This window comes from Narcine bancroftii, chromosome 3 (assembly GCF_036971445.1).
Source record: "Narcine bancroftii isolate sNarBan1 chromosome 3, sNarBan1.hap1, whole genome shotgun sequence".
In the NCBI taxonomy this organism is placed as follows: domain Eukaryota; kingdom Metazoa; phylum Chordata; class Chondrichthyes; order Torpediniformes; family Narcinidae; genus Narcine; species Narcine bancroftii.
In genome coordinates, this window is record NC_091471.1 from 258,699,320 (window position 1) to 258,723,840 (window position 24,521).

Sequence of the window (24,521 nt, forward strand, 5' to 3'; positions counted from 1 at the left end):
CTGAAGTGGGATCTTTTTTATTTAAAGTACAGCTGCCTAACCTTTTATCCGGGATCGTTGGGACTGGACTCCTGCCGTTATTTGGAATCTTCCGGATTTTGGAATCAATTTGATTTCTGCCCCTTTAACCCTGCCCGAGTTACGCTGCCGTATTTCTTCCCCCTCGCCCGAACAAGTCGTGCTGCCATCTCCCTCACTCTCCCCTGCCCCCACCTCCCACTGTATCAGCACGAGGAGAATGGCCCCCTTCTCAGTTCCCCTGCACTGGTGCTGGTAATAGCACTTTCAGCTGCATGGGGGATTCTGGGTAGCAATGACAGTCATTGAGCCGCCGCCACTGGGCCTACTGAAAGTGACGCAATGCTGGGGGGATATCAGTATAAGTTGATTTGGAGATGATTATAAAGTAGCGGAACACAACGGGACAAACAGGAGTTGAGCAATACTCTCATCAGGTCATTTTTTGTCCAAATCTAGCAGACAAGGATGTCCATTATCTCCGGCTCTTTTCGTATTGGCTACAGAACCTTTGGCAGAAATTATTCGACAGGATCCAGACATTAAGGGGTTAAGGATTGCCCAAGATGAACATAAAATTAGTCTGTTTGCAGATGATGTATTAATATATCTGACAGATCGAGAAATTTCTTTGCAAAGGTTGCATTTACAGCTGGAATATTAAGGGAGGGTTTCTGGTATAAAATAAATTGGGATGAGTGATATTATGCCATTAATTGATGGGGATTACACAAATTATCAAAGAAATACGTAATTTAGATGGCCAAAGAATGGGATTAAGTATTTGGGGATTCAAACGGTTAATGACTTGAAAAATTTGTATAAAATGAACCAGTTTCCCTTGCTTAAAAATGTTGAAGAAGATTTAAATAAAAGGATAACTCTTCCAATAACTTTGATCAGAAGAGTTAACTGTATTAAAATGAATATATTTCAGCAGATACAGTGCTTCTTTCAGACTCTTCCAAAACCATTACCACAGAAAGGTAAGTCTCCGTGGAAAAATTAACTTGGGATGAGTCACCTGATGGAGTAGTGGCCGGTCGGGGAACTCCAGCCCTCTCCAGAAAAGTAAAAAAAAGAGAGTGAAAAAACAAAGGCACAAACACAAAAACCAAAATAAAGTGAAAGTAAAGGTGTGGAGAAAATGGCAGCGAAAATAGAAAAGGCAAAAGCAACGGGAAGAAGAGAAGAAGAAAGGGCGTCGGAAGAAGAAGGTGAAGGCCTTACCTGTCCGAGGAGGCCCGCCGCAGAGAGAGAAGCCCGCTCCTTAAGGTCAGTTGAAGCCCCGAACTCAGGACTACAAAAATGGCTCACGGAGCCAAACAAAAGTGCGCAACCGCGCAAAGGAAAAGGAATATTCATATTATTCGGGTAGACATAAAACATACTCAAGAATAGACCTATTCCTGTTATCAGCTCACATGCAAGACAGAGTTAGGAAAACAGAATATAAAGCTAGAATATTATCGGACCACTCACCCCTGATATTGACAATAGAGTTAGAGGACATCCCACCAAGAATGTATAGATGGAGATTAAACTCCATGCTACTTAAAAGGCAGGATTTTAGAGAATTCATTGAAGGACAAATTAAAATGTACTTTGAAATAAATACGGAATCAGTGAAAGATAAGTTTATACTATGGGACGCAATGAAAGCGTTCATCAGAGGGCAAATAATAAGTTATGTAACCAAGATGAAGAAGGACTACAATCAGGAAACAGAGCAGTTGGAAAGGGAAATAGCAAATATAGAAAGAGAATTAGCAATGAAGGAAGACACAACTAAAAGAAGAGAATTGGCAGATAAAAAAATAAAATATGAAACACTACAAACATATAAGGTGGAGAAGAACATAATGAAGACAAAACAGAAATATTATGAACTAGGAGAAAAAATGCACAAAATTCTAGAGTGGCAGCTTAAGACAGAACAAACTAAGAAAATGGTATTGGCATTAAGGAAAAAAGACAAGCAAATCACATATAATCCAACGGAGATTAATGAAAACTTCAGAGAATTCTAGGAACAATTATATCAAACTGAAAATGAAGGGAAAGAAGACAAAATAGATGAATTTTTAACTAAAATTGAACTACCGAAATTACAAATAGAGGAACAAAATAAATTAATAGAACCATTTGAAATAGAAGAAATACAAGAGATAATAAAAAAACTACCGAATAATAAAACACCAGGAGAGGATGGATTCCCAATAGAATTCTATAAAACATTTAAAGATTTATTAATTCCTCCCCTTCTGGAAGTAATCAACCAGATTGATAAAACACAAAGCTTACCAGATTCATGCAAAACAGCAATAATTATAGTAATACCAAAGACAGGGAAAGATCCACTCGCACCAGCGTCATATAGACCAATATCTTTTATTTAACACAGATTATAAGATAATAGCTAAACTATTAGCAAACAGATTAGCCGACTATGTACCAAAAATAGTAAATCTAGACCAAACTGGATTTATTTAAAAAAGACGAACAACAGACAATATCTGTAAATTTATTAACTTAATTCATGCAGTAGAAGGGAATAAAGCTCCAACAGTAACGGTTGCTTTAGACGCAGAGAAAGCCTTTGACAGAGTAGAATGGAATTATTTATTCAAAGTACTACAAAAATTCAGCTTACCAGAGAAATATATTAATTGGATTAAAGCATTATATAATGGGCTATTGGCGAAAGTGACAGTAAATGGATATATATCAAAACAATTTAACTTAAGCAGATCAACAAGGCAGGGATGCCCACTGTCTCCCTTATTGTTCACGTTAGCCATAGAACCACTAGCAGAACTGATAAGAACAGAAAATAAAATAAAAGGGATAAAAATAAAAGACAAGGAATATAAAATCAGTCTATTTGCAGATGACGTTATAGTATACTTAGCAGAACCAAAAATATCAATAAAAGAATTACATAAGAAATTGAAGGGATATGGAGAAGTGTCGGGGTACAAGATTAACGCAAATAAAAGTGAAGCAATGCCAATGAATAATGCGGATTTCTCAAAATTTAAGAAAGAATCACCATTCAGATGGCAAACGCAAGCAATGCGATACCTAGGTATACAACTAAATAAAAACCTCGGCTATCTATATAAACTCAATTATTATCCACTAATGAAAAAATTACAAGACAACTTAGAGCACTGGAAAGACTTACCACTAACACTAATAGGAAGGATAAACTGTATTAAAATGAACATTTTCCCAAGGTTACTATACCTATTTCAGGCATTGCCAATACACTTGACAGAGAAATTCTTCAAGGAGTTAAAGAAAATAATAAGGAAATTCTTATGGAAAGGGGGGAAACTAGATAAATTAACAGAATGGTATAAACAATGAGGCTTACAACTGCCAAACTTTAAAAACTATTATAGAGCCGCACAATTAAGATACCTATCAGATTTTTATCAAACAAGGGAAAAGCCTGATTGGACTAGATTAGAACTAGATAAAATAGGGGAGGAGATACCTGAACATATATTATATAAATGGGATGAAAAATTGGTACAACGTAGGAATTCTCCAGTATTACATCATCTGCTCAGCATTTGGAAGAAGATTCATGTAGAAAGGAATAAAACAAATTACCAACTACCAAAACTAATACTGACGCAAAATTAGCTAATCCCTTTTACAATAGATAACCTTTCCTTTAGAGAATGGGAGAAAAAAGGGATCAAAAGAATAGAAAATTGTTTTTCGGGAAATAAATTATTATCCTTTGAATAAATGAAGGATAAATATAATATAACTCACGATACAGTGTTGGCATACTACCAACTGAAATCCTACTTGAAGGACAAATTGGGAAGCAGTCTGAGGTTACCAGAGGGAAGTAATTTTGAATATGTGATTACAGACACAATGATAATCAAAAAATTTATAACAAGTATGTATATTAAACTGTAAGAAAAGGAGAATGAGGAAACAAATGGTAAAACTAAACAAAAATGGGAACAAGATCTAAACATAAAGATAAAGAATGAAACATGGGAGAAGTTATGCTAAGGAACTATGAGAAATACAATAAACACAAGGTTACGTATGATACAATATAACTGGATACACAGGCTATACATTATACCTCAAAAGTTAAATAAATGGGACCCAACAGTATCTGACAGATGTTTTCGCTTTAAAAAAGGAAATGGGAACAACAATTCATGCAATTTGGACATGTGAGAAAGTGAAAAAATTTTGGGAAGATCTAAACCAGATATTAAATAAAATCACAAAAAGCAATATACCAAAAAACCCAGAGATCTTCCTCCTAAGTAACATAAAAAACAAAGAATTTGGACTTGATTTGGATGGTGCACAAAAAAGATTTGTTATGATAGCCCTAGCTGTAGCAAAAAAATGTATTATGTCAGCCATGAAATTAGAAGATAACTTGAGAATACAACAATGGTATATAGAAATGAATAAATGTATTCCATTAGAAAAAATAACATATAATTTAAGAAATAACATTACAATATTTGAACAAATATGGGAGCCATACATGAAACATAATAGAGAAAACCTACCGTGGACATCTACCACCTAAAATGACAGAAGGAGAAGAGAATGAAAAGAACTGACTCAGTGGAATTTCTTGTTTATTTTTATTGAGTGACAACATTGTTTGACGGGTTTAACGTATCTTATATTCTGAACTTTAAATAAATGGGAGGGGAGGTAGGGAGGGGAGGAGGGAAGGGGGGGAGAAAACAATACTGTATATATTTAAGAAGGAAAATGTATGTATCTTAATCAATATGGTTTATAGTGTGAAAAATAAAAAATATTTAAAAAAATTTTTAAAAAAGAAAAATTAACTTGGAAATACCAAATGGGGTGTGGGGGGGGGGGGGGTGGTTTGCAACTCCAAAATTTTAAATAAGGCAAAGACCTGTAACTTTGGAACGCTCTTTGAAGAATTAATTAAAGACAAGACAGTCTGTGGCATTTGGGACAACAGTATGAGGCAGGCACTTCTGCATGACAATGACTTAATGCTAGCAAAGGCCACCTTTACTTGCTTGGCTTACAAAACCACGGAGGAGAATAGCAGGGAGCTAGCCCCTCCACAGCAACATACAATGAGTGTGGACACAGTCCAGGCGGGACCTGCGAACAGACAATGGCTGGAAATCAGGGGGAAAAGCCAACCAGGCCATGCCACACTCTCATCCAGGGCAGGGTGCGGCAATTCCTTGGTATGGTTAACTACCTGAACAAGTTCATCTGAACTTATAGCTCTACTGCTACAGCTGACGCATAAAGATGTGGAGTGGACATGGCACGAGAAGCAACAGAACTCCTTCGACGCTTTAAAGAGGCATATGTCATGCCCACCAGTTTTGTCATACTATGGCATATGAAGATCAGTGCTGCTGACTTGCAACACTTCACAGTATTACGTAGGTGTAGCATGTTTGCAAGATAGGATGCCTGTGGCCTATGCATCAAGGTCACTCACTAACACAGAAACCAGGATCGCACAGATCGAAAAGGAATTATTGGCAGTGGTTTTTACCTGTTCCAAGTACAACGACTATGTCTATGGTACTAGTGACCATAGAGACTGACGCCTACCCTTTGGTCACGATATTGAAGAAGCCGCAACATGCAGCACCAGCTAGGTTGCAAAAAATGATGATCAGACTTCAGAAGTACAACATCACTTTGGGATACAAGTATGGAAAAGAGATGCACCTTGTCAACACCCTATCCTGTGCCCCCAGAAAATGCATGGTCTAACAGGTTGAGGAAGAGGACACTTTTGACATAATGATGGTCATGCACATTTCCTCGTCTTGGTTGGAGGGACTAAGAAGATACACGACTGAAGATGCTACTAGGTACTTTTATCATGGGTGGTTGGCTGGACAAGCAGAGCAACCTGCCACCAGAAGCGCATCCCTTCTTCCCATTCCCTGATGAGCTACTTATTGATGAAGGAATCGTAATGAAGGGCCAGAGAGGGGTAATCCTGAGTTCAGTGCAAAACAACCATGTTGGCATCCTGCACAAAGAGGCAACAAATCGAAGGGCCAGCAACATAATGACCAGCACCATTGATCAAGAAGTGTAAGCTTGCTCAGTGTGCATCAGCATTAAAGCCACACTAGCAGAAGGAGCCACTGCAGCTTCACCCAGTGCCAGACGTGGCAATGGACATTTTCAAGTGGTGAAGTCAACAATACTTGGTCCTAATCGATTCATACTCGGGATGGTTCGAAATAGACCTGTTATGCGATGCTACCTCCAAACTAAAAAGATACATTTTGGTGCATGGGGCACCTATCAGACAATGGCAGGCAGGCAGTTCACAGCGAAAGATTTAGAGACTTTGCAGCAGCCTTGGACTTGACCCACATCACCAGCAGTCCAGAACAGCCACAGTTAAATGGGTTGGCTGAGAGAGTTGTAAGAAGCTCTGCAGCGCAAAGACTAATGTCAAGACTGACGCGATGACTCTACCAGTGGTGAGAAGGTCTCTGGAGCCTCAAATAAGGAACCCACAAGAAATCAAAGACCAACTGCTGATCAAAAGACCGGCACAGAAGAAATGCTATTACAGAACAAGTCGACTGCTTGACCCATTAATGCAGACGCAGCAGGACTACGACCGCGTGGGCGTAGTTGAAGGGAACTGCCAGGAGACCAGGTCGTACGTTAGAAACCATCCCAACTAATCCTGACGAGGATTTGAAACGTGAGCCTGAGATCAGCGGGAATCCCTCAGTGACCGCCCATGAGACAATGGGCACACATACTCTCAGGATGAGGCACCCCAAGCCTCCATATCCACAGAGGGCTACTACAGGACACGGTTTGGGTGCATCGGTTAACCCAACCCCAAGTATAGAGACTGAACTGGGTTGGCTGTTTTGTTACTTGAATGTCATCAATACAATTTGCTTGAGAAATGGGATGTAGGCAGCTGAGTGCAGTGAAATGGAGATTCTGATTTGAAAGGGGAACACAAGGAAGTTTACATCTGCAACGTCTTCCTTACTTCAGTCGGGGACTCTTATGCGGGAGCTATATAAATCAAAACAAAGATGGGAATCAGACTTGATTATTAGTATTGGTGATAAGAACTAGTCCGATTTATGTCAGGACAGCAAGACTAATACAAATAATGCAAGATATAGATCGGTGTAAATTAAATTTTTGCATCAGCTACATCTAACCCAGCAGAAATTGCATAAAATTAAATTCTAATATATCGAATATATGAAGAATATATCGAATATAGTGAAGAAACAGGAAGCTTTTTACATTCCACCTGGTTGTTCTCTAAAGTGAAACCCTTTTGAGAAAATTTAAGAATTTTATTAGATAAAATTATTGGGAAACAATTATCACCAAGTCCAAAATTGTTTCTCTTAGGGAATACTGTAGACATGAAATCTAAAATGAAACTGTCCAAATATCAATTAGAATTTCTTAAAATTGCACTGGCAGTGACCAGGAAATGTATTGTGGTTACTTGGAAGTCTAATTCCCCTCTGGTCATATCCTGATGGAATGTGGAAATGCCTAGTTGTGTTCCCCTGGTGAAAATTACTTACAACTTAAGGAAGGTGTATAGTATGTTTTTGCAGCTATGGCAGTCATATTTGCACAATGCAGGGTTGAATAGTGAGGGACACGTTCTGTTTCTGAATTCTACATCCTGGTTCTTTCCCCTACTAGACATCTAGGTAAGAAAAGGAATCAGATCCTATGAACTGAATACCAGACCCTGACAGTTCCTTCTTTCTTCTTTTCTTTTTTGCTTTTCTGTTCTCTTTTTTTCTTATCTATTTTCTCTTTCGTTCTTTTCTCTACTTCGGAGCTTTGTTGGGGGAGGGGGGGATGTGATGTTTGAAGATATGGACAACTTGTACCATTGATCATTTTATCGTTTTAATTTATACATTGAAGTGATGGTTGTTTCTTGATGCATGCTGTCGATAAAATGAAAATAGAGTTAGGGAGGCCCTCCAGAGGCTGTGGTGTGTGTAAATTGCCCAGACTGATTTCTCTTTCTGCCCCTTGTATTCACACTCTGGATTAGATCATCTTTCTATGCACTCTTTCAGCCAGAATTACTATGTGGATCAATGATGGTGGAGGAAATGCCATATTTCACATCTGCTGCTTTGCCACTGGCTCAGTCATCAGCCTGGGTCCAAAGCAAAGGACACAAGGTCAACGGCAAAGTCCTTCACAACACTCCACTTGTTTTACTGTCTTCACTGTTTCGCTGCAGCAGCGTGTAAATGTTGTTAATACCTTCCCTTTCGGTGCTTTCTTCAATTGCTCCGTTATAGGCCTTCTCTTCAAAAAATAATTCTTCACACCTCCTGGAAGAAGAATCTTGCCATCACATCACTTACCCTCCCACTGTCTCCAAATTGTTTGTCCAACATCAAATAGTAAATTCTTCCAATTAAATATCATGAAGAAAAGTAATGATCTTTGATTCCAGTCACAGATACCACAACAGCAGACCAGCCGAGGGGCTCAGTGGCTGAGGGACCAACACAGGCCGTGGGCTGTTGACAAAGGATCCTCACAGACTGGCTCATGGGAACCAGGTATTGTAACTAGGATTCGAGAGGGCAAGAAGCGCTCCCTTAAGCACAGAAGGTTTGCTGATCATATCTGAGGTTTGGATCTGGAGCTCGGGTTTGAACTGGAGTCGATGCCGCTGCAGTGGCTGTGGGAGCGCTGGAGATGAACCCACGGTACTCAGTGTCTCTGAGAGGCTCTCTTTTGCTTCTCTTTCTCCTAATGCTAGGGACGCTGGTCAATGCTCATGACGACTCTTTGCCTTATGGTAGACTAAAGCTGAAGTATATCATGCATATTACATTTTTTATGTATTATTAGGTGACAATAAAAGGAAAATTTGAACCATTCTCTCATGCTGGAGGCACAGGAGATTGCAGATGCTAGAATCTGAAGCTGAACACTCACAGCTGGAGGAACCCTGTGGGTCAGTCAGCAACAGTTGACACTGAGCCAAAACTTTTAGTGAAACTGAAGAAGTGTGGGAGAGAAGCCAGTGTAGAGAGGACAGGGTGGGAGTGGCAGTGGAGATTAGTAAAATAGATAAAACACGATGGACAGAGGCAGGAGATTAGCAGATGCCAGAAAATGGGAGAGCCAAGAAAAACAGGAGTCAGGAGGAGGAAGGCAAAGGCTGCCCGAGCTGGAACCTAATAAAGAAGGTGAGAATGGTGGTAAGAAGAGACCAGATGGAACTGAAAGTGGAGGAGGGGGGAGGAGAGAATATAAAAAATTTAATGTAAAGATGGGAGTGGAAGGGGGGTGAAAGAAAAGAGAAGTGGGGATGAGAATGGGTAGGTCATTGGGTGGGAGTCAATGAGAAAGTGAGAATGGGGAGAAGCAGAAGAAAGGGGACTTCCTTCATTACTAGAATTAGAAAATTTTCTATTCATAACTACGGGGTGGCATGGGTAGTGCAGCAGTTAGCCCAGTGCTGTTAATGCGCCAGTGACCAGGGTTCGAATCCGGCACTGTCCTTAAGGTGTCTGCATGTGTTTTCTCCGGGTGCTCCGATTTCCTTCCACTGTTCAAAACCTACTGGGGGTGTAGGTCAATTGGGTGTAATTGGGCAGCATGGACTTATGGGCCGAAAGAGCCTGTTACCGTGCTGTAAGTTTTGCTGAAGACTGCCCAGGCAGACTCTCATCCCTTTGGCTCTCCTCGTCATTCCTGGCCTCTTCACTGCTAGACACAACACAGCTGGCCTCCCCAATAAATCCTCTGTAAACAGGTCACTCTACCCCTGCTGTCCATATCCTCATTCCCACTGGATTCCATTCTCCCATCATCTGTTTACAGTTAAGAATGCATTCATTTTTAAAATTCTCATTCATGTTTTTGGATCCCTCTGTGGCATCTCCAAGAAAGCCTCTGAAAATTAACTAAAATTAGACCATAAGGCAGGGGTGTCAAACTCAAATTCACCGAGGGCCAAAATTAAAAACTTGGACTAAGTCGAGGGCCGAACTAAATATTTATTGAAATTTTTCAACAACATCTGCATGTTTTCTCTCAACATAAGTAATGTTAAACTTTTTCTTATTAAAATAAATGTTTAATAATAGTTTTGGTTAAACTCTTTCCATAAGAAGCATTAACAAATTAAAATAAAATATTCAATAAATAATATTTCTCTCTAGCCTTTAAGCTCCTTTTAAATGAATTGTTTTTCACAACCCAACAAGTCAAAAAAATAACAACTTGCTTCAATGAAAATCCAATCTTTCAACTATGAACAGTCCAAAGTTAACCAAAGAAAATATTAATCCAAGCTTAGCTTGCTACACTGTGATTTACTCCGATGCACCTGGGTCTAAACCAGATACTTGGCATCTCTTCTTAGATGCAAGTTCATCAAACTCTGATGTCAGACTCTGAGCTGAGGAAATCCTCAGGACTGAATGAAGGTGCTCGTCAGTAAGACGACTCCTGTGTGGTGTTTTGTTTATCTTCATCAAAGAGAAGAGTTGTTCGCAGAGATACGTGCTGCCGAACATTGACAACATTTGAGCAGCTTGTGCACGGAGTTGGGGCAGTGTGTCGGGAAGGAACTGTGGGAACTGCACAGCACCGACAGAGTCATACTTTGACTTGAGTGTGTCATTACACTGGAGCTCAATCAGCTCCATTTGGAGGTTGGTTGGAGCGCTTGTCACGTCAACCGCAAACGGATTGCTGAGTAGTTCAAATCTGCATTTTTGGGCTTCAAAGTCAGCAAATTGTCGGGAAAACTCCACACGAAGTACGCTTAGTTTTTCAGCAAACTCTGCACTGGGCAACACGGCAGGTGAGATCTGTTCTTTCATAATTTGGCAGCACATAAAATGAGCCATGTTTCCCTGCAGCATCTGAGTCTCCCACAAGCACAACTTGATTCTAAAAGCCCTCACTGCACTGTATATGTCTGTAATGATGAGCCCTCGTCCCTGAAGCTACAGGTTTAGCGCATTGAGATGGCTCACGATGTCACACAGGAATGCCAGCTCACATTGAAACTTTTTATCCCTGAGCTCTGTTGTATCTTTGCCTTTGCTCTCCATAAACAGACATATTTCTTCACGCAGCTCAAAGCATCTCTTCAGTACTTTTCCTCGGCTAAGCCATCGCACCTCTGTGTGATAGGGCACGTCTCCGTATTCTGACCCTAACTCCTCCAGAAAGCTTGAACTGGCGGTGATTTAAACCTTTGGCTCTTATGAAGTTAACTACTCGAGTTACAGTGTTCATAATATGCTCCGTTTTCAAGGCTTTGCCACACAAGGCTTCCTCGTGGATTATGCAGTGGTAAACTGTAAGCTCACTGCATGATTCTCCCGCATCTTCTCCCGATTCCTGCCCACCAGTCCATTTTTCTGACCACGCATCGCAGGTGCACCATCTGTCGTTAGTCCCACAAGTTTATCCCAAGGCAGCATCATTTTATTGAGACATTTGGACACCTCCTCGAAGATTTCTTTTCCTGTGGCTGTGCCATGCATGGATTTTAATCCTAAAAGTTCCTCTGTAACGGAAAGTTTCGTGTCCACTCCACGGATGAATATTGATAGCTGGGCAGTATCTGATGCATCGCTGCTCTCGTCTACAGCAAGTGAGTATGCCATAAAATCTTTCCCCTTCTCCTTTAGTTGTTCTTGTAGATTAGTAGCAAGCTCACAAGCACGCGCAGCCACGGTGTTTCTGCTCAGGCTCACATTTAAAAATGTTTGCTTTTTATCTGGGCAAATGACTTTGCAAACTTTGAGCAGGCATTTTTTAACAAACTCTCCCTCCGTAAAGGGCCTGGCTGATTTGGCGATCTCTGCAGCCACAATAAAACTAGCCTTTACAGCAGGCTCACTTTGGGATTCTGCTTTGGTGAACATAGTTTGCTGTAAAACCAGACTTTTTTTCATCTCCTCCACCTTCTGGAGCTTTTACTTCTCGTTCAGATCCTTATACCTGTCCTGGTGTTTTGTTTCATAGTGTCGTTTTATGTTATATTCTTTAACCGCAGACACACTGGCTCCACACACAAGACAAACAGGTTTCTCTTTTAAAATGATGAACATATAGTCAGCCTCCCACCTGTCTTGAAAGGTCCTGTTTTCTATCTTTCGTTTGGCCATTTTTTGTAAGGGGTTTATTAGATGTGAGTTAAGCAACAGGACCTCGCAGATGTTAATGAAAATAAACAGAGGAGGTGGGGGGGGCGCCAACGCATTTGCAAAGCATTCTGGGATTCAATTCAAATTCAATTCAAATAGCTTTATTGTCATTGTACAAAGTATACAACGAGATTAAAAGACAGCAGTTCAAGGTTACCAATGCAGCAACTCAACCACAGACAGCACCACGGAAGTTAAATAAACAAAAAAAAACGCCGCAGTTCTTAACATAACGGTCATCAGCCACCCGAAGTTCCAGCTCGTCCATTTTGCCTGCCAAGGATCGCATGCCAGGGAGTGGAGGTCTGCAGGGAACCCTCCCCAGCCCAGCTAGCAGGCCCAAGCGGCATCCCCCCCGCCCCCCTCTCCCTCCTCCGCCCCCGCCTCCGCTCGCCGCAACCGCTGCCAACAACCCAAGGAGTCCCCGCTGGTCTCGCCATCTCACCGGGAATACCGTGAGAGCAGTGGAATTCGTCCGCAACCTCCACTCCAGCGGAAAGTCCGATGCCCAGCAGCACCCGCCCACAGATGAAGCTCAAGGAGACGTGTAGGCGGCGGGTCCGTTGTAGCTAGGCGGCGGGTCCGTTGGATCTAGGCGGCGGGTCCGTTGTAGCTAGGCGGCGGGTCCGTTGTAGCTAGGCGGCGGGTCCGTTGGATCTAGGCGGCGGGTCCGTTGGAGCTAGGCGGCGGGTCCGTTGTAGCTAGGCGGCGGGTCCGTTGTAGCTAGGCGGCGGGTCCGTTGTAGCTAGGCGGCGGGTCCGTTGTGTCGGCACCGGTGTGAATATCTAATTAACATTCCCATTAACTATATCGGTGTCCTGCTGTGCCTGCTGTGGAAGTGCTAAACACTATTATGGTGGTGCTTGCTGCTGTGCATGTGCTATACTTGCGCGGCGGCCAGCGGGCCAACTCTAATATATATTTAATATGATCTTGAGGGCCAAATATAATTATAATTTGGCCCGCGGGCCAGAGTTTGACATGTGTGCCATAAGGCATCGTAGCAGAAATAGGCTATTCAGCCCAGTGAGTCTGCCTTGCCATTTAATCACCAGGAAACTTTATTTCAATTTTTGTATTTTAATTTAGTAGAACCGTAGTTTTGATTATCCTTTACTCAGAGCTTTTTTCACATGCCTGAGTCTGTTTACTTCCCATGGAAACAGCGCGACCTGAGTTTCTCCACAAATTTGTCCATTGTTAACCAGCATGTGTGTCAGGTTCAGATTTTTAATTTCAGATTTATTGTCAGAGGATAACATGACATCACATACAACCCTGTAATTCTTTTTCCTGCCGGTGAGGCAGAATTACAACTTATTGGCAGTGCAAAAAAAATGTACTCAATGTACACATGCAAACCTATAGAAATGTACACAAACTGACTGTACAATACAGAGAGGAAAAAGTGCAAAAGTAAGAGTCCTTAAATGAGTCTCTGACTGAGTTGTTGACTAGTCTGATGGTGGAGGAGTAGCGGCTGTTCCTGAACCTGGTGCTATGAGTCATGTGACACCGATACCTCTTTTCTGATGGTAGCAGCGGGAACAGAGCATGTGCTGGGTGGTGTGGATCCTTAATAATTACTGCTGCTCTTCAATAGCAGCTTCCCCAGTCAATGTTCTCGATGGTGGGAAGAGATTTGCCTGTGGTGGACACAGCCTTGGATCTGGCCTTTATTTAGATGCAAAGAAATATCCAGGGGCACTTCAGTTGTAAGGGCAATGTGGACAGGAGTTGGGATGTTATACCAGACTACATCGCAGTTCTGGATATCATTCAGATGGAAAGGATAGAGGATGCAGCTAGGACTGGAGAGCTTAAATTTTGAGGAGAGGCTAGAATTTTCTCCTGGAGAGTAGAGAGCTAGGGAACGACCTGGAGAGGTAAAATAATGAACAGTATAGGTAAACATCATCGTTTTTTCTCAGGCTAGGTGAGCCTAAAATTAGAGGGCAAAGATTTAAGGCGAGACCAAGTTTTATACAGAGGAGGGAGTAGCAAGAACCAGAGCTCCAGGGAAAGCAGTGAAACTAACGAAAAACAGCTAGAAAAAATAGAGGAGAAAACAAATGCCACGAAGAATAATAAACATCAAAGGAATGGGGAGGAAGGATAAGAAATCCACCTCAAAAAAATTGCAGACTCCAGCGCCCTGCGATGACCAGGTGCAGAGGCTTTGTGGTGGGGAAAATGGGGGAGCCTATTCAAGGTATTTTCGGGCAGAGAAAATGGGGACAGAGTTGCAAGCCGTCCCGCAAATGGACAACTCATGAGGATCTGCCAGCCATGATCTTGATGGCATCAGATCACACCCGTGGGTGGCCTGGGGAGAATAAATTATTTCCAGAAGCCAAAGAGGAATTGAGATATGCAAACACTTTGGTCCCCGCCCAGAATGATCTCTAAGGGATCAAAGAGAGAGAGGACCAAAGGCAAAAGACGATTTGGTTGTAAATAATGTAAATATAACAGAAATAATTGTTACACTTGGTTTATCATGAATGCTAAAGTTAGTGTGACCTCTGGAGTGGCTTATTTATTTGTTTTCTTTTTTCTTTTTTGTTTTAGTATTACAGATTTTATTTTGAATTCAGTCAACCGAGCCAAAAGCCATGCAACATGGACTGGGTGAACAGTAAACGTTTTGGGAGAAGGTAAAGGGGAGGAACCTGGGGGAAGAGCTCTGGGATGATGGATGAAACAATTAATCTTTTGTTTTAATGTTAATGGCTTAAATGAGTCGGTGAAGAGAAAGTCTCTTGGCTCATGTTAAAAAAAATGCAGGTGGACATGACTTTTTTTTAAAGAGATCCACCTTACAGATAGTGAGCTTCAAAAATTAAGAAGGGGTTGGCTGGGACACGTGATAACATTCTCTTTTAATTCCAAGGCTAGGGAAGTATCTATTTTAATAGGGAAAAATGTTCCAGTGAAAGTGGAAGACATGGTCATAGACCCAGCGGGAAGATTCGTAATGGAATCTATTTACATTTGTCAGAAGGGCAGGAAACCATCTTAATTGGATCTAGTATTGGACACGTCAGTGACAAGGGCCAGTGTGGGAAAAAAACTCTGGCTCTCATGAAGGAGCTAAATCTGATGGATGTCTGGAGGCAGTGGCACCTAATGGAGAGGGATTATTCTTTCACTCGAAAGCACATGATTCCTAAACCAGAATTGATTTGTTTCTGGCCTCTGCCCAGCTAAAGAGTAAGATTATGGAAAATGAATGCACTGCAAGACTATTGTCAAATCATTCGCCTTTGACTTTAACTATTGTTATGCCAGAGAAACAAGCTATGGTGCACAGGTGGCGCCTTAACCCGTTGCTATTGAGAAAACCGGAATTATGTAGTTACATTAGAGCTCAATTAGAAATAATTGCTGAGTCAAATTGTACCTCCACTGCCGAAAAATTTTGATATGGGATACATTAAAAGGTTACTTGAGAGGTCATATAATTGGATATACTAAAGGCATTAAGAAAGAATATATGAGGAAGGTTAATTAATTGGAACAAGAGATAACTCAATTGGAAAAGGACTACCTAAAATCAGACTCTGGAGAAAAATATAGAGTGTTAACAAATAAAATCCTCAAGTACAATACTATACGCACATACAAGATGGAAAAAGTGATACTAAGATCTAATCAAAGGTACTATGAACTGGAAGAAAGAGCCCATAAAGTACTGTCTTGGACGTTGACATAAGGACAATTAATGCGATTGAAAAAGAGACAGACAGAATTTCATACAAACCAAAGGAAATAAACAAAGAATTTAGGCAATTTTATATGCAATTGTATAAATATAAGTTAACGGATGACTTGGAGAAAATTAAGGAATTTAGTCTAATTTGGACATCAAATTTAGAACTCGAGGAGAGGACAGGATTGGACTTCTCCGAGGAAGAAATATTAAAAGCAATGAGCTCACTACAAACCAATGAATCACCGAAGGAGGATTGTTTCCCTCCTGAATTTTACAAAGAGTTCAAGAACCTTTTGATGCCACTGTTCATGGACGTGGTGGAACAGGTGGATGAGACCATATTCTCCCCAAGACTTTGTCGATGGCAAAAAGGATAAGGATCCAATGAAGCCATCTTAATATCGACAAATCTCACTTCTGAATACTGTGGCAGATTATGTTATATTTTATATTGTATATAGACACATTTTAAAAGGAGATAAATTGTAACAGATTTTTTAGTTTAGGTCACATATTGATACAAACACTTCAAAACAGATCTCATTTAAAAGACAGTACAGGCTCCGAGTGCCTTTGCGCAAACTTTGAAGAATGCCTATAAGGGTTTCACAAGTAGGTGTTAATTGGACATGCTGTGGAGTAATGGATTATTGTTTTGGAAAGCAACGGATGTACAGACTCAGAAGATTAGGTCCAGAGCCGCAGTCTGTCTGAGTGCAGTTGGCTGTTCTAAGAGGGTCATGTGGTTTTCGCTGAGAGAGAGAGAGAGAGAGAGAGAGAGAGAGAGAGAGAGAGAATTCAGTTCTACAGTTCAGCAGCAGCAGCTGGGACTGGAACAGGACAAGCTGAACAGTGAACTCGGAGAAGTGAACAGTGAACGAATGGACGATGAAAAATAACTTTCCTGAACACATAAACATTACATACATGAGCACTTAGAATTAGAACGGGGTTCAGTTAGCATTGATCTTATTATTATGTATTAGGAAAATCAGTTTTGTTTAAGTAGCCATTGTCTTGGTGGTTTCTGAGTCCTTTGGGCTCATAACATTATTATTCTCAGTAGATAATGTATGTTTGTTTTGGGTGGGAGGGAGGATATGGAGGGAAAGAAAGGGGGGAAAGAAGACGATATAAAGAGTTCTTTAAAAGAGGAAAACTGATCTATATTGTTCATAAAGCATGAGTCTGTGAAATCAAAAATAAAATTTTCAAAAAACAAGATTTAACGCAAGAGGGAAACAAACAGGATTCTAAGAAAACAGGAGTCTCAGATATGCTTCTGCAAAAATCTCTTAAGGAATGGCCAAAGGAAACTTAAAAACAAGCAGGAGGTTTGAACTAGTGGAGTTGTTCTAGTGAACTGGTGCAGACTCGAAAGGCCGACATGGCCTGTTTCTGCTCCGTAAATGGTTATATGGTTATGTGAGATTTCTGCTTATTCTCACTTATACAAGAGACTGGCATAATTTTAGCACAGTGCCAATTCTTGGAACCACACTCGAAAAACAGAAGGAATTAACATTAAGGCTGAGAAATGATTCAGCAGAATGGTTTCACCAGTGCAGTGATGGAGATATGAATGGACATATTAGAGCAACAAGTTCAACAGCTTATTTTAAGGTATTTCAGTTCAGTAAGATTTTAAATCCACTGATTCTATTGATTAAAAGATTAACAATCAAACAAGTTATGGTGAGCAGCAGACGGAGCAAGTGATAGGTTCCTCCTTTGCTGCTCTATCGTTTACACAATTAAATAATCACTGCTTGGGGAAAGTTTCTGAAATTTACAACTTTTGCATATATTTAAACTCTAGAATTTCACTTGAAGTGGGGTTGAGCAGTCTTCAAGTCCTATTACAAAGAATCGTTAAAAAAAACTTTTTTTTAAAAGAGACGTTTTCCTTTGAAAGAATATCTGAAGGTAAGAAATAAAAATAGAAATTGAAAATGTGGAATTTCAAATCAGGTTGGTCAGCTGATTTCCACTCAAACCTTTGAGCTATTTCCTCTTCCTTTGCCAAACCAGCATTAACTCTGTATTTTTTGCTCTTGGGAAACCTCAGAGTTGATTGTGACTATGGATATTGGGCAGAACAGTGAGTGCAAAGCTATTACAGTGGCAGTGACCTGGGTTCAAATCCTTCGCTGTCTGTAAGGGGCCTATACATTCTCCCCAGGATTTGCCCAGGCGCTCCGTTCTCCTCCCACCCTTCAAAATCATACAGGGGTTTTAAATTTAAATATGCAGGCCTTTTTGGCCCAAGAACTCAAGCCACCCAAATATACCAATTAATTGACTGCAGCGGCCCATGAACCAAGTTGTGACCCAGCTCACAAAATGAACAGTGAACTCAGCAATTGCGAGGGCCCCGCAGGAACCAATGGGCGTCGACCTGCGTGACCTCCCGCATGGCAGGAAACAGCAGGAATGCAGGCCAGATGGAGGTCGTCACTGCGATTATATCACTCCTGTAGTCAGGGGCAGGGAGTGAATATAAACAGAGTAGGTAGTGCAATAAGTTAGTCATTGACCTTAACTTGACTGTATGTGTGTCACTCTTACTCCACACTTCGTGTAGTGCACACGCTATATTGGTGACCTTGACAGGACCAATTGGCATTTGGTCCCGAAGATGACGGACCAAGCAGCTCTCCACACGCTTCACTAAAGCTGCCAATGTTCTGGGCGTCACAGCCACACATGTGGTTCACACAGGCTGAGGTCCAGTTCCACCTTCAACAGATCGGTGCTTTCGAAACCCACTACTACTACATAGTGAGCTCGCTCGACCAGGACACAGCAGCGAGGGTTGTTGATTTCCTACGGCAGATTCTGGAGCAATGAAAATACGGTGCCCTCAAAAAGCTACTAACCCGCACTTTCAGGCTATCACGGTGCGAGCGCAGCGCCCGTTTGCTGCACATGGATGGTTTGGGGGACAGGGCCCTATCCGTCGTCATGAGCGAGATGCTCACACTTGCTGAGGGACACAAGCCTTGCCTGCTCTTTTAGCATATTTTCCTGGAGCAGCTACCCGAGGATATGCGACTCTAGCTCACCGGTGAAGACTTCAGTGACCCGAGGAAAGTCACAGCCCAGGCGGAGAGCGAAGAAAGAAAATGGCACCTCTGTGGAACAGATCGCCAAGCCCCAACCCTAGCAACAAGGCCACAGCAGATGGAGAGGCAAATGGAACACCCCACCTCCATCCAGCCATATTGCTGCCCATCCTGAGTGTTTCTGGAAAATGCCATGGGCAACCGTCATTAATGGTTACAGTGGTTGGCCAACATGACAGCCTCCTCCACGAGTGGGACTCTGTCAGGAAGGTGGTTCCTCGTGGACACCCGTGCCAAAATAAGTGTTCTTATCCCCACGGCCTACGACACCTGGAACGCAAAGCTGGGCCCGGCACTGAGGGTAGCAAACAGCACCTCTATACGAACTTATGGTACCCGCACCGTGCCTCTATGATTTGCTGGCCTCTGATTTAAGTGGACTTTTACTATTGCGGCAGTGGCGCAACCGCTCCTGGAAGCCAATTTTCTGCGTGCCCACTTCCTGCTGTTAGACTTGAAAGGGTGGCATTTGGTGCACATCAGAACATTTCAAACGATGCCCTTGGTGGAAGCCAAACTACTGGCCCCCAACCTCGATTCCGTCACGCTGTCTGACGACGCTTACACACACATCCTGGTAGAGATCCCCACAATCGTGGCACAACAATTCTCCTCTGCAGAATCAAAGCACGGGGTAAGGCACCACATCCTCACTGAAAGCTCCCTGCTCCATGCCAGGGCATGCTGCCTTCCCCCTGAAAAACTTGCCCTGGCCAAAGAGGAATTTAAGAAAATGAAGGAATTGGAGAAAGTGCGGTGGTCGGACAGCCCCTGGGCCTCCCCCTGCACATGGTCCCCAAGGCAGCAAGAGGGTGGAATCCGTGTGGCGATTACCAATGCCTCAATGAGGCCACCACACTGGACAGATACCCCATGCCCCATATCTAAGAATTTACCATCAACTTGCAAGGGGCACTGGTGTTTTCAAAGGTCAATATAATTGGGTTATCATCAAATGCCAGTGCACCCCAAATCCGCCATAATCACCCCCCTTCGGTCTGTTCAAATTCATGAGGATGCCCTTCGGGCATAAGAACAACGCTCAGACTTTTCAGCAGCTGATGAACGTGGTGGACCAGGACCTCCCATTCATGTTCATCTACCTGGATGATATTCTTTTTGCCAGCCACAACCATTCAGAGCACACGACCAACCTCAGACAACTATTCACCCACCTACAGGGGTTTGGGCTGACCATCAACCCCACCGTGTCAGTTCGGGGGGAGCGGGGGGACACACACACATACAATTAACTTCCTGGGGCCTCGGATCGACAGCTACAGGGCGAAACCACTGCCCCGAGAAGCTGGAGGCCGTTCGGCGGTTCATGAAACCTTGTACTATGAAAGGGCTGCAGGACTTCGCCAGTATGATTAACTTCAACCATCGATTTATAATGGCAGCAGCTCAGATCATGGGTCTCCTTTTCACACTCATAGCAGGGAAAAATAAAGACATTGGCTGGGACAGGAAGGCCTCAGAGGCATTCCAGAAGGTGAAGAATGCTCTGGCCAATGCCACCCTTCTGGTGCTCCCCAGGCTGGAGGCGCCGACCACCCTCACGGTGGACACCTCCAGCACAGCGGTCAGAGAGGTCCTCGAACAGCTGATCAACAGGCACCTTCAGCCACCTGAACTTAAATGCAGCACATTTGCCCAGGAGATATTCGTGCTGACCTGGCAGTCAGGCACTTCAGATACTTCCTGGAAAGCAGACAATTCAAGGTCTTCACAGACCACAAACCACTGACTTTTGGTTTCCACAAAGTGTCTGACCCGTGATCGGCCAGACAGCAGAGGCACCTTTCCGATGCGTCCAAATTCACCACGAACATCAACACATCACTGGCAAGAGAAACGTGGTTGTTGATGCACTCTCCCGTCCCATCATCTAATCCGTCCATGCCCTATCCCAGAGCATAAACTATTCAGCCCTAGTCAGGGCAGAAAATGACAACCATGAGATCCCGCATACAGGACAGCGTTTTCTGGGCTGTGGCTGAAGGATGTCATCATAGCCCCTGGCAACCAGACGTTCCTCTGCAACGTCTCCACCAGCAGAATGGAGACTCGGTGTACAATTTGGCACATCTGGCCATCAGAACTAAGGTATAGATGGTGGCCAGCAGGTCAGTCAATGGGCCAAGACCTGTACGCTCTGCCAGACGACCAAAGTGGAAACTCAAACTAAAGCACCTCACCAGATTTTAGAGCCAGCGTGGTGTAGAATCAGCCAAGTCCATCAACATCATGGGGCCACTACCTGTTTCCCATGGGGTAAGATACCTCCTCACTCTGGTTGACTGCTCCATGAGGTGGCCCAAGGCAGTCCCGATGACCGATACAACCACGGAGACTGCATCAGGGCACTAATCAACACTTGGGTGTCCAGGTTCGGGGTCCCAGAACATTTCATCTCCGACAAAGGAGTGCAGTTTACTTCTGGACTCTGAGTGGAGCTAGCCAAGCTGTTGGGAACCCAACTCCACCAAACACAGAATAACCAATGGGTTGGTGGAGCGGTTCAACAGACATTGAAAAGCAGCCCGGAGGGCCCAGCTTAAGGGGCCCAACTGGATGGATGAACTGCCTTGGGTCCTTCTGGGGATACACACCACTTGAAAGAGGACTTTAATGCCTCTTCAGCAGAAATGGTCTACAGCGCACCCTTGGTAATCCCAGGGGAGTTCTTGGCCACAGCCAAGGATTTGGAAACACCCACAGCTGCACTGAAACAGCTGAGGGAAAGACTTGGTACCCTAGCCCCTCCACAGCCCACAGCGCACGGCCAGCCCAAATCTTTCATCCTCAAGGACTTGCACATCTGTGAATATGTTTTTGTACGAAGAAGGGTGCACTGGGCCATACAAGGTTGTCAGGCATAATGGAACGACATGTGTATTGGACATTGCTGGCAAAGAGGAAACTTTCACCCTCAACTGCCTGCAACCGGCTCATCATAAGTGGCGATCAAGGACCAATGGCCGTCATCCCGCGTGACCTCCCACACAGCGGTAAACAGCGGGAATGCCAGCCAGTTGGAGGCTGGAGTTGCGATGACATCACTCTTGTGGTCAGAGGGAGGGAGTGAATATGAACAGACTCACAGAGCATTAAATCAGTCTTCAACCTCCACTCGACTGTGTGTGTGTCATTCTTACTCCACACTTTGCATAGCGCACTCACTACATGATAAACCCCACGTTTTTGGAGGGTGGGAGGAAACTGGAGCACTCAGAGGAAACCCACAGAGACAAGGGGAGAACATACAAACATACAGACAGTGCCAGATTTAAATCTGAAAGGGCCCGTTGCCATGCTGTATGTGTAAATTTAAAAATTAAAATTAATAAAATGATTGGTGTGGTTAGAAAAATGTTGCAGTAATCCACAGATAAACTGCACAAGTAGCGAACCCCTCCAAGTTCCTCACCCTCAGCAGCTTCTCCTTCCTTTTGCGCACCTCCTCCCACTCATTGATCAACCGGCCCCACAGGATCCACGTGTCTTCTTCCAAGTGGCTCAGGTTGCTTGAGGCTGAGGAGCTTGACACAAGCGACCCACTGCTGTTCCGCCGTGATCCATTCACCGACCGCAATGACTTGCTGTCTGCTTCCAACAACCTGGGAAATGGAAAAGATTTATCATTGGGTTCCAACTGTAAGATTCCAATATTGCAGCTTCCAAAAATTCAAAATACATCAATAATTACCTCACGGTATTAACATAGCAGTCACAGTGGACGATATTTCAATGAGAATGCTATTTTTGTATTAACAGTAACAATTGAAAACCAGTTTAGTAAAAATCAAAGGCAAGGATCAATTATGCCCTAAAAACAAGTGCCTGAAGTCCATATGTTCCCATCCCAAATCCTAAACAAAAATCTCCGGACTTGCATAATTTCAGCAGAACCCAGGAAACAGCTATTTCTCTCTTCATATGTTATCATTAACTTTTTCTCTACATTATCAGATCTGGATCAAATATTAAGTGCTACCATACATTTTAAACAAATATTTATCACTTGTGGACCAGAGTAAATCAAAACATTACAGCACACAATGTGAGCCATCCTGAAATAATGCCTTTAAACTACATGACCTCAGAACATCAATCCAATTCCCCTGCATGGTTCCTTCAATTCCCACATCTTTGTATTGTTCATCCCAGAGGTCTCCATCAAACACACAAAGTATAATTTGACTTTCCACAAGTCAAAACCCCCACCTTTACCAATGAGATCCCTTGCCATGTCAGCAATTCCATTTGGAACCATGTTTTGCCTTCTCTAAGTTACCATCCACCTCCACCTCAGAATCATGTTTCTTCACCACCCTGCATCACCATCAAAAACCTCCCTCCCTCACTCAAATCCCCAAAGTATGCATTGCTCTACCCACCTATCCATTCTGCCCCTACAAACCTCCAGCACTAAATCCTCGGTTCCCTGTTCACCTGTTCTACTCCCATCACCATTCCCAACACCTAATTCATTTCCTACCACCTCTTTTCTACCCACCATCAATGGTCTCAAAACCTCTCCCACAAGAAACACGTACTACAACACCCTTGCACACAAATATGCTCCTACCGTGCATAACCCCAATGGTATGCACCCCCACTCCACCCTGCATTACTTCTCCAGCTAATCATATGTAAAATCAAATACTGCTGATATTGTCATTGCAGGAAGGACATGTGGCTGTGGAAGAGAATCTGGGTGAATACATGGTCACAGAGCCTGAGAGCAGCAGGTATTGTAGATGGGGAACAGTGAGAGAAATTCTTGCAGAACTCCCTTCGAAGAGAGGAGGAGAATTTCTTCAGGGTAGGCATCTCTCGAAGAAACTGCAGTGGAGCAGCTAAACACCCTACATCTGCAATCCCTGCTGCTTGCATTCAGCAATAAAAAAAACACTGCCTCTTATTTTATTAAATTTTACCCTCACCTGTTTTGCTCCTCTAACTTCGCAAGTAGTTCCAATTCATCTGGACTGAGATTATCGGAGGAGGAGGAGGAATCGGGGCTGACTGCAGGACTTGCCATGGGAACAAGGATTTGTAGTGTTAGGGTCTTCATCCATCAGAAGGTAAAGAACTGAACGGCTGCAAGATTTGTTACCTGGAACGGAAAGAGTACAGTGAAATGTTGATAAATAAAGTGCATAAACTGGGGTCTGATAACCAAGTAAAAGAAAGAGAATGAATTATTACTTGAATAGGCCAAGTACTACAAGAGGAGTCCACATTTCTACACTACTGTGAACAATCATGGATTTTAAAACTTTTGCTTTAATGTTTTATAATCACCAAACCAGTGAGTTCACTGATGGACCAGGACCTTTGTGTTAGCAGAAGATTCTTCCAATGGTTTAGGTACTGCTAAGATTTTTCAGTTTACCTGGAGAGTCTGGGATTTGGCTTAGAGGGGCA

The 24,521-nt window shown here is 42.9% G+C and overlaps 1 protein-coding gene across 7 annotated transcripts in view; it reads right to left on the reverse strand.

Annotated features, from left to right (window-relative positions):
• The window catches only part of LOC138758575 (EVI5-like protein), a 424,266-nt gene that overhangs the window by 262,039 nt on the left and 137,706 nt on the right, over positions 1-24,521 (reverse strand). For all 7 annotated transcript variants that reach the window (XM_069927712.1, XM_069927716.1, XM_069927713.1 and 4 more), the window contains 2 exons: positions 24,038-24,210; positions 22,519-22,708 (listed from right to left, as the gene is read on the reverse strand). In XM_069927712.1, coding sequence (XP_069783813.1) covers positions 22,519-22,708; positions 24,038-24,168 — 321 coding nt within the window. In that variant the 5' untranslated portion in view covers positions 24,169-24,210. The remainder of the gene's footprint in view (positions 1-22,518; positions 22,709-24,037; positions 24,211-24,521) is intronic.